The sequence below is a fragment of the Xenopus tropicalis genome, chromosome 5 (genome assembly GCF_000004195.4).
Source record: "Xenopus tropicalis strain Nigerian chromosome 5, UCB_Xtro_10.0, whole genome shotgun sequence".
NCBI lineage: Eukaryota > Metazoa > Chordata > Amphibia > Anura > Pipidae > Xenopus > Xenopus tropicalis.
The window spans coordinates 108770443-108783738 of NC_030681.2; the positions used below are offsets into that span (position 1 = coordinate 108770443).

General features: G+C 40.8%; 1 protein-coding gene across 1 annotated transcript; it reads right to left on the reverse strand.

Annotated features, from left to right (window-relative positions):
- Positions 1–7058: 7058 nt before the first annotated feature.
- Positions 7059–13101, reverse strand: ndufb5 (NADH:ubiquinone oxidoreductase subunit B5). The gene is made up of 6 exons (NM_001017303.2): positions 12979–13101; positions 11818–11903; positions 10609–10675; positions 8465–8526; positions 8170–8276; positions 7059–7266 (listed from the first exon to the last, which is right to left on the reverse strand). Exons 1-6 carry the CDS (start codon positions 13094–13096, stop codon positions 7146–7148), a joined length of 561 nt encoding a protein of 186 aa, NP_001017303.1. The 5' UTR covers positions 13097–13101; the 3' UTR covers positions 7059–7145.
- Positions 13102–13296: the final 195 nt, after the last annotated feature.

Genomic DNA, 13296 nt, shown 5'->3' on the forward strand with positions numbered 1-13296 from the left:
CTCTCAGAAGGGGTGTGCTCTTACCTCTCATCACAGTGGCAACCAACGGACTGAACCAACTGTCACACCCCTAAGTATGAAGTCAGCTCCCATCACATGACAAGTGCTGCTATTGAAGGGGAACCAGCCCTAAGATTAAAGGCATCTCCAAAGCCCATTTTAGGTAAAAATTCTCCAAACTCACGAAAATCAGTAAAAGAAACAACATCCCCTAGTCTGGGGGCAACATCCAACTATTTATCCCCCTTTTTAAATCTAAAATTAGGGTTATTTGGCCAAAAATCTCTCAGAAGGGGTGTGCTCTTACCTCTCATCACAGTGGCAACCAACGGACTGAACCAACTGTCACACCCCTAAGTATGAAGTCAGCTCCCATCACATGACAAGTGCTGCTATTGAAGGGGAACCAGCCCTAAGATTAAAGGCATCTCCAAAGCCCATTTTAGGTAAAAATTCTCCAAACTCACGAAAATCAGTAAAAGAAACAACATCCCCTAGTCTGGGGGGCAACATCCAACTATTTATCCCCCTTTTTTAATCTAAAATTAGGGTTATTTGGCCAAAAATCTCTCAGAAGGGGTGTGCTCTTACCTCTCATCACAGTGGCAACCAACGGACTGAACCAACTGTCACACCCCTAAGTATGAAGTCAGCTCCCATCACATGACAAGTGCTGCTATTGAAGGGGAACCAGCCCTAAGATTAAAGGCATCTCCAAAGCCCATTTTAGGTAAAAATTCTCCAAACTCACGAAAATCAGTAAAAGAAACAACATCCCCTAGTCTGGGGGGCAACATCCAACTATTTATCCCCCTTTTTAATCTAAAATTAGGGTTATTTGGCCAAAAATCTCTCAGAAGGGGTGTGCTCTTACCTCTCATCACAGTGGCAACCAACGGACTGAACCAACTGTCACACCCCTAAGTATGAAGTCAGCTCCATCACATGACAAGTGCTGCTATTGAAGGGGAACCAGCCCTAAGATTAAAGGCATCTCCAAAGCCCATTTTAGGTAAAAATTCTCCAAACTCACGAAATCAGTAAAAGAAACAACATCCCCTAGTCTGGGGGGCAACATCCAACTATTTATCCCCCTTTTTAAATCTAAAATTAGGGTTATTTGGCCAAAAATCTCTCAGAAGGGGTGTGCTCTTACCTCTCATCACAGTGGCAACCAACGGACTGAACCAACTGTCACACCCCTAAGTATGAAGTCAGCTCCCATCACATGACAAGTGCTGCTATTGAAGGGGAACCAGCCCTAAGATTAAAGGCATCTCCAAAGCCCATTTTAGGTAAAAATTCTCCAAACTCACGAAAATCAGTAAAAGAAACAACATCCCCTAGTCTGGGGGGCAACATCCAACTATTTATCCCCCTTTTTAAATCTAAAATTAGGGTTATTTGGCCAAAAATCTCTCAGAAGGGGTGTGCTCTTACCTCTCATCACAGTGGCAACCAACGGACTGAACCAACTGTCACACCCCTAAGTATGAAGTCAGCTCCCATCACATGACAAGTGCTGCTATTGAAGGGAACCAGCCCTAAGATTAAAGGCATCTCCAAAGCCCATTTTAGGTAAAAATTCTCCAAACTCACGAAAATCAGTAAAAGAAACAACATCCCCTAGTCTGGGGGGCAACATCCAACTATTAATCCCCCTTTTTTAATCTAAAATTAGGGTTATTTGAGCAAAAATCTCTCAGAAGGGGTGTGCTCTTACCTCTCATCACAGTGGCAACCAACGGACTGAACCAACTGTCATACCCCTAAGTATGAAGTCAGCTCTCATCACTGAGCCAACCCATTATTATCATTCTAATTGTGTTGGGTTGAAAACCCCACAGACTGTTCTTCCACTTTGGCTTATTCTGCTTTTTCTTCTTCTGATTCTTAGCGCCCCCCATTTTCTAAATGCTACTCCTCCTACAGTTTTAGAGGTACAACACCCAAACTCCCCACACTTCTTCGCCCTATAGCGGAGCAGGTTGCTTGTGCTTTTCTAAGTGATCCGGCCCCCCGTCTTTTTGTGGCGCCGAACCCCCCAATTTTCCCATTGACTTTGACAGGGAAGATTTTCAAACTGCTGCCACAATTACAGCTTTGAAGCTACACCCCCCAAACTTGAATAGCATAATCATGGAGTCACCCCGAATGAAACAGCGACATTTGTTGGATGACCCCAAAGTGGGAGGGGCCAACAACAGTCAATGAAATTGCACCTATTGACTTTAATGGGGAAATTGAAACTGCTGCCAATCTTACAGCTTTGAGACTACACTCCCCAAACTTGAATCACATAGTCATGGGCTCAGCCTGAATGAAAATATGATGATTGCTGGATGCCCAAAAGTGGGCGGAGCTGTGAACAGCCAATCAGATTTTACCTATTGATTTGGCGGAAATTTAACCTGCTGCCATTCTCACAGTATTAACACCAGGGTCCCCAAACTTTTTACACTTAGTCACTAGGGGACTGCAGTTTTAGATTTGAAAAGTGGGTGGAGCCACCAACAGCCAATCAAATTTCACCTACTGATTTTTATTGGTTTGATGCCAGGGTTCCCAAACTTTGCACAGTGAGTCACTGGGTGACTAAGCATTCAAGTTTTTTTTTTTTTTTTTTTTTAAACCATAAAGTGGGAGGGGCCAACAATAGCCAAATTTTACCCATTGACTTTTATGGGGAAATTGAAACTGCTGCCAATCTTACAGCTTTGAGGCTACGCTCCCCAAACTTGAATCACATAGTCATGGGGTCAGCCTGAATGAAAATATGATGATTGTTGGATGCCCAAAAGTGGGCGGAGCTGTGAACAGCCAATCAGATTTTACCTATTACTTGCCATTCTCACAGTAATAACATAATCAGATTTTACCTATTGACTTTCAATGGGGAAATTCAACCTGCTGCTATTCTCACAGTAATAACACCAGGGGTAAGAAAAAGTGGGCAGAGCCACCAACAACCAATCAGATTTCACCTATTGATTTTTATTGGTTTGTTGCCAGGGTTACCAAACTTTGGATAGTCAGTCACTGGGTGACTACGCATTTAAGGTTTTTTGTATTTTTGTAAGTGGGTGGAGCCACCAACAGCCAATCAGATTTTACCTATTGACTTTAAATGGGGAAATTCAACCTGCTGCCATTCTCACAGTATTAACACCAGGGTCCCCAAGCTTTTCACACTTGGTCTCTAGAGGACTGCAGTTTTAGTTTTGAAAAGGTGGGCAGGGCTACCAACAGCCAATCAGATTTCACCTATTGAATTTTATTGGTTAGGTGCCATGGTTCACAAACTTTGCACAGTCAGTCACTGGGTGACTTCGTACTCAAGGTTAAAAAAAGTGGGAGGGGCCGCCAAAAGCCAATCACATTTCTTTCATTGTTTTCAGTGGGGGAATTTTAACTGCTGCCATTCTCACATGTTTAATGTCAGGGTCCCCAAACTTTGCACAGTTTGTCACTGGATGACTACGCATTCAAGTTTGTTTGTTTTTTTTTAAGAAAAGCGGGCAGAGTCACCAACAGCCAATCAGACTTTACTTATTGACTTTCAATAGGGAAATCCAACCTGCTGCCATTCTCACAGTATTAACACCAGGGTCCCCAATCTTTTCACAGTTGGTCTCTAGGGGACTGCAGTTTCAGTTTTGAAAAGTGGGCGGAGCCACCAACAGCCAATCAGATTTTACCTATTGAATTTTATTGGTTTGATGCCAGGGTTCCCAAACTTTGCACAGTCAGTCACTGGGTGATTACGTATTCAAGTTTTTTGTTTTTTGTTAAAGTGGGCAGAGCAACCAACAGCCAATCAGATTTTACCTATTGACTTTTAATGGGGAAATCCAACCTGCTGCCATTCTCACAGTATTAACACCAGGGTCCCCAAACTTTTCACAGTTGGTCACTAGGGGGCTGCAGTGTTAGTTGGGCGGAGCCACCAACAGCCAATAAGATTTCACCTATTAAATTTTATTGGTTTGATGCCAGGGTTCCTGAACTTTGCACAGCGAGTCAGTGGGTGACTACGCACTCAAGGTTAGAAAAAGTAGGCAGGGCCTCCATAAGCCAATCACATTTCTTTCGTTGTTTTCAGTGGGGAAAATTTTAACTGCTGCCATTCTCACATGTTTAATGTCAGGGTCCCCAAACTTTGCACAATTTGTCACTGGGTGACTATGTTCCAAGTTTGGAAAAGTGGGCGGGGCCAACAACAGCCAATCAGATTTCACCTATAGACTTCATACTGTATGTTTAAATTTAAACTGCTGCCATTCTTTAAATATTAGTACTAAGGTCCCTAAACTTTGCAGAGCTAGTCACCAGGTAACTGCGGTTCCGAGGGAGCCACCAACAGCCAATCAGATTTTAACTATTGATTTTCAATGGGGAAATTCAGCCTGCTGCCATTCTCACAGTATTAATACCAGGGTCACTAGGGGACTGCATTTTTAGGTTTTTAAAAGTGGGTGGGGCCACCAACAGCCAATCAGACTTCACCTATTGATTTTTTTTTTCTTTAAATTTAAAAAGCTGCCTTTCTCACACTATTTATGTCAGGGTTCCCAAACTTTGCACAGTCAGTCACTGGATGACTACATATTCAGGGCTACAACAAGTGGGCGGAGCCACCAACAGCCGATCCATTTCCACCCATTAAATTTCATTGGTTTGTATTTAAATTGATGCCATTTTTTAAGTATTAATTCCAGGGTTGTTAAACTTTTCAGAGTTAGTCACTGGGTATTTGCCATTCAAAGTTAGAAAAAAGTGGGTAGAGCCACCAACAGCCAATCACATTTCACCTATTTACTTTCTATGGTGAAGTGTAAAATGCTGTCAGTCTCACAATTTTTATGCCTGAGTCCCCAAACTTTGCACAGTTGGTCACTGGGGGACTGCAGTTCAAAAATAGGAAAAGTGGGTTGGGCCACTAACAGCCAATCAGCTTTCATCCATTGAATTTTATTGGTTTAAATTTAAAATGCTGCCATTCTCACACTATTTATGCCAGGGTGCCACTGTTTGTCACTGGGTGACTTCGACTCAAGGTTAGAAAAAGGGGGCACACCCACCAACCACAATTTACCTATTGACTTTTATTGGTTTAAATTTAAACTGCTGCCATTATTTAACTATTAATCCTAGAGTCCCTAAACTTTGCAGAGTTAGTCACTGGGTAACTGCAGTTCCAGGTTAGAAAAAGGGAGTGGAGCCACCAACCGCCAATCCGGTTGACTTTCCGTGGGGAAATTTAAATTGCTGCCATTCACACATATCACACACTATTAAAACCAGGGGCCCCAAACTTTGCACAGTGGTTTTTACTATATAACTGTGGTCCAAGGTTAGAAAAAGTGGGCGGAGCCAACAACAGATCAGATTTCATTCAGCGACTTCACATTCAACCCAACACGAAGTTTGTTCTCAAACTTCCCTTTCTAGTTGGGACTGTTTTTCCTTTGTGTTTTCTGAAGGATTATAAAAAGAATGCCACTTTATTATTATCCTTATTATCTATTAGATATTGCAATGACTTATAGGTGAGCCAGGTTGACCATATTTTCCAAAAGGTTTCACTCTTATTTTGTAAGATATACTGTAAAGAGTACTGTAATTCTTTATTGAATTGGGACTTTAAACTTCCAGGTATTTTGGGCTATTATACACAGAGCTAGCCCTATCGTTTCACATTACCACATAAAGACAATTTACATCAGGGGTCCCCAACCTTTTTCGCACCAAGGCCCAGTAGGAGGCCAAAAGATTTTTCCACGGACCGGGGGGTGCGGTGCTGCGAGGCACAAACTTCAGGCGCGTTATACGATGCGCTGGGGGCGGGTGCACATTATACATGCGACACACTGGGGGCAGTGGGCTTGATCGCATGGTTTTTCTGTGCTGCGGGAACTGATGTGGCCCACTGCCATGCGGTTGGGGACCCCTGATTTACATCACATTGGCACTGCACTGAAAATATATTCTGGGGAATTATGTATCAGATTGGCACTGCATCTGGTACTACTCTGTCAGCCTGGGTATAGAAACATGTAGTGGGCATGGTGCAAGCCTGCAAGTCAGTGTATTTGTGAGTCTGTTCATGAGTTAATGACCATTGCATCTGATGAACTAGCTCACCTGTTAATATGCCAAGGCACGGATTTGTTTGCAAAGTGGATAGATGGTTGTGTGGCTCATAAGCCCTACAGTCACACACACACCATTATATAATTACCTCTGCGCAGAATTTCTTTTCCACATCAGGCTACTTAAAGGAAAAGGAAAGGTAAACACTAAGTAAGCTTTATCAGAAAGGTCTATGTAAATACAGCCATAAGCACTTACGGTAATGCTGCACTGAGTCCTCTATCAGAAGAAACACAGGAATTCTTGTTTCCTTTTTTGTGAACATGTTCTTAGGGTATCAGACTTTTTTTTTTTTTTTAGAAAAAGCCTTCATTCCAGGGACCAGTCTTCCCAGTTCTCTCCTCTTTCCTGCTCCCCCCTCCCATAAGAATTAATAAAATTTACTTCCCCCACTCTTAGGAATGTGTGATCTGAGCTATAATGGCTAGACTGCAAACAGGAAGCTATGAACACCAAGCTAAAAATGGCAGCTGCAATCAGAAAAAGCTTCTATGGCGCTTTACTCAGGTTTGGTAAAGCTTTCTGTAGAATAAATATAGCAAGTGGCAAATGTATTGGTAGTAAAATGCCAAAATGACTTTCCTTCTCCTTTAACCCCATAACCAATTCATCTGTCCCATGCTCTATTTCAAGTGGATCAAATCAAGTGGATTTGTTGTATGTTGTCAGTATTACTACTGACACTTTTACCTACTTGACCCCCCCCCCATGGAAAATTTTCTGTGGACACCCATGTTTGTGCCCTTTAACTACAAATTAAAACAATACATGCAAATTAAAAAAATACAAACTGCTTCAGAAAATTATTTGGGTTGCCTTTAATACATTTGGTTGTGGGACCAAGGAGCTTCTCATTCTGCTGCTGGAGATTAACATCAAACAAGATGAGAAAAAGCATTGAAAGGTTTTTGTTTAATAAACTTTATTTTATTTGAAACAGAACCCAAGCGCACATGTATAACTTATAGTGAATATAATATTTAGGACATCACTTATTCATCAGGTGTTGCCTTGTGTCCATAATCAATCAAGTTTTTATCTAATGTCTCATAATGGTACCATGGGCCATCTCCTCTCTCCCTCATAAGACGCCGAGCTTCCAGTTTTTTCAGTCTATAGGAAGGAGGACAATAAAATTATTCTTATCAGCCTACCTGTATTTAAACTTTATTAATAAAATTAACAATAAAATTACATGAGCATAAATGGATCAATGGAAAATACACCCAATTTGGAAATAACTATTATTCAATGAATGTTAAGCAAAATATGTGCATAGTATATTCTGTGGCAAAAACATTATTTGACTAGAAGCTGCCGTTCCGCTTGTTCTGCAGAGGTGGATGAACAAAAACAGGTTTTTGTACATACGGTAAAATCCTTCCTTAGCTTACCCAAGCAGAACCCACCTGCTATACATGGGATGACCCTTGTTTTAAGGGGGACCCCATATGTAATTAAAGGCGCTAATTTTGCCAAGGAACAGTAACCCATTGCATCAAATAAGATGTTTGCTTTTTAAACAGGTGACCAGTAAATGCTACCTGTTGATTGGTTGCTATAGGGTACTGCACCTGAACAAACTTGCCTTTTATTACATAACCCCCATAAATCCTACAGCTTTAAAAATATCTATTTTTAAGTAGTTTCTTCAATAAAGGTAAATACATTTTGGATTTAATTCTCATTTTGTTCAAAGTGTTGTTGTTCAAAGTGAGAACTCTGCAAGCTCTGGAAATGTACTCTCATTTACTAACAACTAAGTGTGAAAATACTTCACTGAAATGTTCTGTTTTCCCAATAAAACCTAATAAAATATTTGTTAACTAGTCACTATTTTACAGAAGACAAATTGTCATTCCGTAGGTTTTTTTGTCCTTTAAGGACATCTTTTACTGTTTCTGTACAATGTAAATTGGGTTTACAGTTTCTAAATAAGTGTGGTCAAAAACAAAAGCACAAAGCATTCAACTGTATACAATACAGTGGGAACTATAGACATGATTTATTCTGTACCGGAAGTCAGCTTTTTCTGCTTCAATGTTGACCAAAGCCATCATTTTTTCATATTCTTTTTCAGGGGAGTCAAACAAGTTGCGGCAAAGCCACCGAGTGATTGGGTGCTAAAGAGAGAAGCATACAAGAAGCAAATCTACAACGTGGATCTAAATTAAAGACATCCTAAAATATAAAACATTACAATCCCACCTTTTAATTAAATAATAGTAGAATGGTCAGTTAAAGGAACATGGAATACTTTATGCTCTCTGAATGCATGATAAAAGTTTTAATTGGATGTAGAAAGGTGTACCTTGTAATATTCCCAATGCTCTGGCACATAACCCTCTGGAATTTCTGCTAGCTCTGCTTCACCTGATAAAATATTAACAGTATTTAGTATATTATAGAAGACAGACTATCAGAACGGATACATATCTCTGGGCTATTTATATAATACAACATAACAGCAAATATTTTCAGATACAGATATACAGGACCTGGGGTTTTCATTATAAGGGGTCTTTCCGTAATTTGGATCTCCATACCTTAAGAGTACTAAAAAATAATTTAAACATAAATTAAACCCAATAGGATTCTTTTGTCTACAATAAGGGATTATTTCTTAGTTGGGATAAAGTACAAAATAGTGTTTTATTACTACAGAAGAAAAAAAACTGAATTATTTGATTGAATTTTAGTCAATAGGAGATGTCCTTTCAGTAATTTAGAGCCTTCTGGATAACTGTTCCCTTTCCAGAAAACAAATCCCTTACCTCCTGTACGATAAAAAAAAGAAAACATTTCCTACTTAATTTTTAAAGGGGTAACAAAAGGTTAACCCTTTATGTGCAGTGTTAATGTCCTTTGGACTCATCTCTACATACCTGTTCTGGAGGAAGAGCACTTATTTAACTAGTTATTCTGCCTTACATAACAAGTTATTTGTTACAGAATATAGTTTCATCAATGATTTTGCTAGAGAGAAGGGAGCTTTGAGCAAGTGTAAGAAATGTAAATTTTTTCCACTGCGTATAAGTTTATAGCTATACATAGGATACAGGGTATTGGCCAGGCCCTGAGATTAAAGGTGGCCATACATGCACCGATATTATCGTACGAAACCTCGTTTCGTACGATAATCGGTGCGTGTATGGCATGTCAGCGAGCCGACCGATATCGCAGGAAGCTGCTGAAATCGGTCGGCTCGCCGATCGGCCAAGTTAGAAAATTTTGATCGGGCGCCATAGAAGGCGCCTGACCAAAATTCTCCCTTCAGAGCTGAATCGGCAGAAGGAGGTAGAAATCCTATTGTTTCTACCTCCTTACCTGCCGATTCAGCCCTGAATGGTGTGTGGCGGATCTGACGATGTTTCGTGCGACCGACGGTCGTACGAAACATCGTGAGATCGCCACGTGTATGGCCAGCTTTAGGGTATATTAAAGGAAAACTATATCCCCATAATTAATACTTAACCAACAGTTAGTTTTTATCATATTAAAAAATCTTGCCAAACTGGAATATATCAGTAAATATTGCCCTTTTACAGCTTTACCATTACGCCAAAATCATCAATTTGTTATGGTGTGTTTGCTCTCTCAAAACCCACCTGACAGGAAATAGTGCAGCAGGAATAAGTGTGGGAGTAATAGGCAGATCTGTCCATTAATTAGCTGTTGTGACCTTAAGGTGGCCACACACGTGGCGATCTGCGATCTTTCGTGCGACCACTAACCTTCAGGGCTGAAACGGCAGATAAGGAGGTAGAAACAATAGGATTTCTACCTCCTTCTGCCGATTCAGCCCTGACGGCAGATTTTGCTCAGGCACCCTCTATGGCGCCCGATTAAAATCTTTTGACCTGGCCGATCGGCGAGTCGACCGATATCAGCAGCCTCCTGCGATACCGGTCGACTCACCGACTTGCCATACACGCACCGAATATCATACAAAACAAGGTTTTGTACGATATTATCGGTGCGTGTATGGCCAGCTTTACATGTATGTGTGCCCTTAGTTTGTTTATGTGCACTGTATGATCCCATCGTATGATCCCAGTGGGCAGCACTTAGCATTCAGACCTACATTCTTTGGGGTATAGTTTTCCTTTAAGAAGGATCTGGGTTCTTATTCTGTCTGGGGATGAAAAGTAGGGGTGAGAGGAACCAGGTGAAGGTGACACAGCACAAGGTTTTTCTGAGCACAGGCCAGATTGTAGCCCTTGTTCAGTGGGCTACAATAATGTCTTAATTTTATTCCTTAAGAGACTTGCTTCTAATAAGACAGATGTGAAGAAGACAAAGACGTGAATGTTTATTAAAAAAAAGAAAAAATCAGTTGCAGTGGGGGCTTGTGAGCCTATTTTTCCCCACTGATTGGCTTTGCGCTGTGGCAGATATTTGCAAGCATCACTTGCAAATCATCCTTATATTAAAATGTTATGCTCTGATACTTACCAATGAAAATGTTGACAAATGTTATAAATGCAGCTGCAGGTACTGCAGTTAACAAAATATAGAATTTCTGTAGGAGGGAGAAAAAAAAAAAAGCAGTTAAAGAATATAGTTTTACTAAAACATTTCGGAGTAAAGCCAAACTATCCAAAGTGAGATTATTCTTATATAGCTCCCAAATATATGTATCAAGGGAACCCCAAAGGGCACCTATTACCAGCAACTAAAATGCTATATATCTTTACTAGTCCTTGGGTTCTTCAAGGACACCATGGATGTTGATTTTACTGAACACTGGGATGTTTTGCAGCAGTAATAAACCATATACGAGACCCACATTATATGTAAATAAAGCCATAAACATTCCCACTGGGTCCTCTATCAAAAGAAACGCAGGATTTCTTGTCTTCTTTTGTGTATACATGTTCTTCTGTCAAACTTCCTGCTCTCAAAAAAATCCTTCAGGGCATGGCACAAGTCTGCTCAGTTTGCTCCTCTCTCCCCCTCCCATCATCTATCGCTCCCTCTCCCAACTGTGCTGTGTAATCTGAGCTACCAGCAGCCATATCTGCAGCACAGAAGCTTCTGAGACCAAGCTAAACTGGCAGCTCCTATTATTAACACAATACCTTTTCCAATGCTCATAAAAATATACACCATGAAAACTTATTTTCATCATATATGTACCAAGAAACACATATTATTGAGTAACTATAAATTATTCTAAGTGAATTGAAACCAAGGCTAAACACCTCAGATGTTTTCCCAAACTTCACTAGTAGAGGAGGGATGTGGGCTATAATAAGCAATAGCATCAAAATGCCCCATGGTGCCCTGAAACAACCTGCTGCAGTAAAAATTGCTAGAGCAGATCTTTACTGGAAGAGATAATTTTTGGTTTAACAAGGTTTTAAGGCTCTAAGGTTTTTTGCTGCCCTTGGTAATGTGGGGAGCTGCCACCTAAGGCAAGGTCATCATGGCAGGAGTGCCAGGCTAGATAGATATTCATCATAAAGAAAAAAACATTGTTGAAAAGCTTGCATACACAATACTAACATGCATATGGTTAAACAGAAAAATAAATAGCTTTGTTAACATTCAATATACAGCTTCTATAGCATCCAATTTCTGTCATTTGGATAATGTTCACAGCCTACACTAAGGAATGGTGAACAAAACATCCCATTTCTTACTAAAGGACATATTTCTTACCAGCAAACGCAGAAATCTCCTGTCATAGAAATGAGAAGGCTGCATTACAAACAGTCTTTTCCCATGGCTACCAAATCGCACAGGCACTGGAAAGCAAATTTGGATACATTATGTAATGGCTGCATGAAATTAGCAAGCTAACAAGTAAGTCGGTAACAAGGATAACTGACTTTGTAATTAGATATACAGCCTTGCACCCGTGTCTACTGAGCAGAGTAGCCAGTGTCTACTGAGCAGAGTAGGCATTATGGTTGAACTTGATGGACGTATGTCTTTTTTCAACCCAACTTACTATGTTACAATGGGAAGGGAGTAGGCTTTCTGTCACTGCACTGGTCTGAAAGTGCTCTGAAGTGACCAAAATGCCTACACAGTACCCAATGGCTGCTTAGACAGCAAGAGCTCATAGCAAGAGCATCAAAGCAGAAAATAAAGTTAACTTTAAGTATGTTACAGAATGACCAATTCTTAGCAAATTTTCAAATATATGTATATATTATTATTATTTGCCCTATTAGTCCGACTCTTACTCTTTATTACTCATTTTTCTATTCTGCCACTCTACAATTCATATTCCAGTTCTTATTCAAACCAGTGGTTGGTATGGTACTTTGAACCCTAGCAACCTAATACCTACTAAAAATTCAAACTGGAGAGCTGCTGAACAAAAAGCTCAATAATTAAACCACCACAAAAATAATAAATGAAAACCAACTGCAGGCTCCTGGCATAATTGATGCTTCAGAATGGCTTTGACAGTTCATGCAATGACAGGAGAAATATTAAATACATTTAGCACGGACGTGGCACTGCACTGGAACCTACTAACACCTGTTGTAGGTGCGTTAATGTGCTCTAATTCGGGGTTATACACAATATACTTGGTTAGAGAGGTTCAGTTCCAGGAGTTTTCCTCACACCATTGTCAAGCATCACATGAGCTAGAAGTATAATGGTAATTAAAGGGGCGCCAAGTTTCCCAGTAAAGTATGCGCCTCACTTATATACACCGTATGCATTAATGCCAAGCAAGTGCCCTCTCAATTTGGACCCAGTTACGCTGCCATTAGCCTGCGTGTCCCTTCTACCAATGAAGGTGACCCTGAGCTGCTCTACATCCCGAATGTTACCGCACCCCCGGGTCATAACTTCGGTGCTTACCGCTCCCCGGCTGCGGAAGACTCTTCCTGAGAACGCACCCAGCAAACAAGCCGCGGTTAGTGAAAGGCAGGCGCCTTACAGCAGCCGCTGCCGAGGTGAGCAGGCTCATCCCCGCCATATTAGCTAAGGGCGAAACGCAGGGATTGTGGGTATTTTACAACTGGAAGACGCTGCCCCGACACCTTTAGTATGGGCACTGCCCTTCCTTTCAGCGTCTTCCTTAAATATCGTGTTTCCCAACTCTTAAATACCTTTACCAGCTGTACCCCTCACTAACAAACTGTGAGAAACTAATTAGGCTTGGCACTTTTAATGTGG

What these genes read in the sequence shown, in the direction of transcription:
- ndufb5 (NM_001017303.2), bottom strand. Translation starts at nt 13,096, where the DNA reads ATGGCGGGGATGAGCCTGCTCACCTCGGCAGCGGCTGCTGTAAGGCGC. An exon ending in GGAGATTTCTGCGTTTGCTG is followed by an intron (nt 10,676 to 11,817) that starts GTAAGAAATATG and finishes TCCCTCCTACAG; the next exon opens with AAATTCTATATTTTGTTAAC. An exon ending in GCAGAAAAAGCTGACTTCCG is followed by an intron (nt 7,267 to 8,169) that starts GTACAGAATAAA and finishes TCCTTCCTATAG; the next exon opens with ACTGAAAAAACTGGAAGCTC.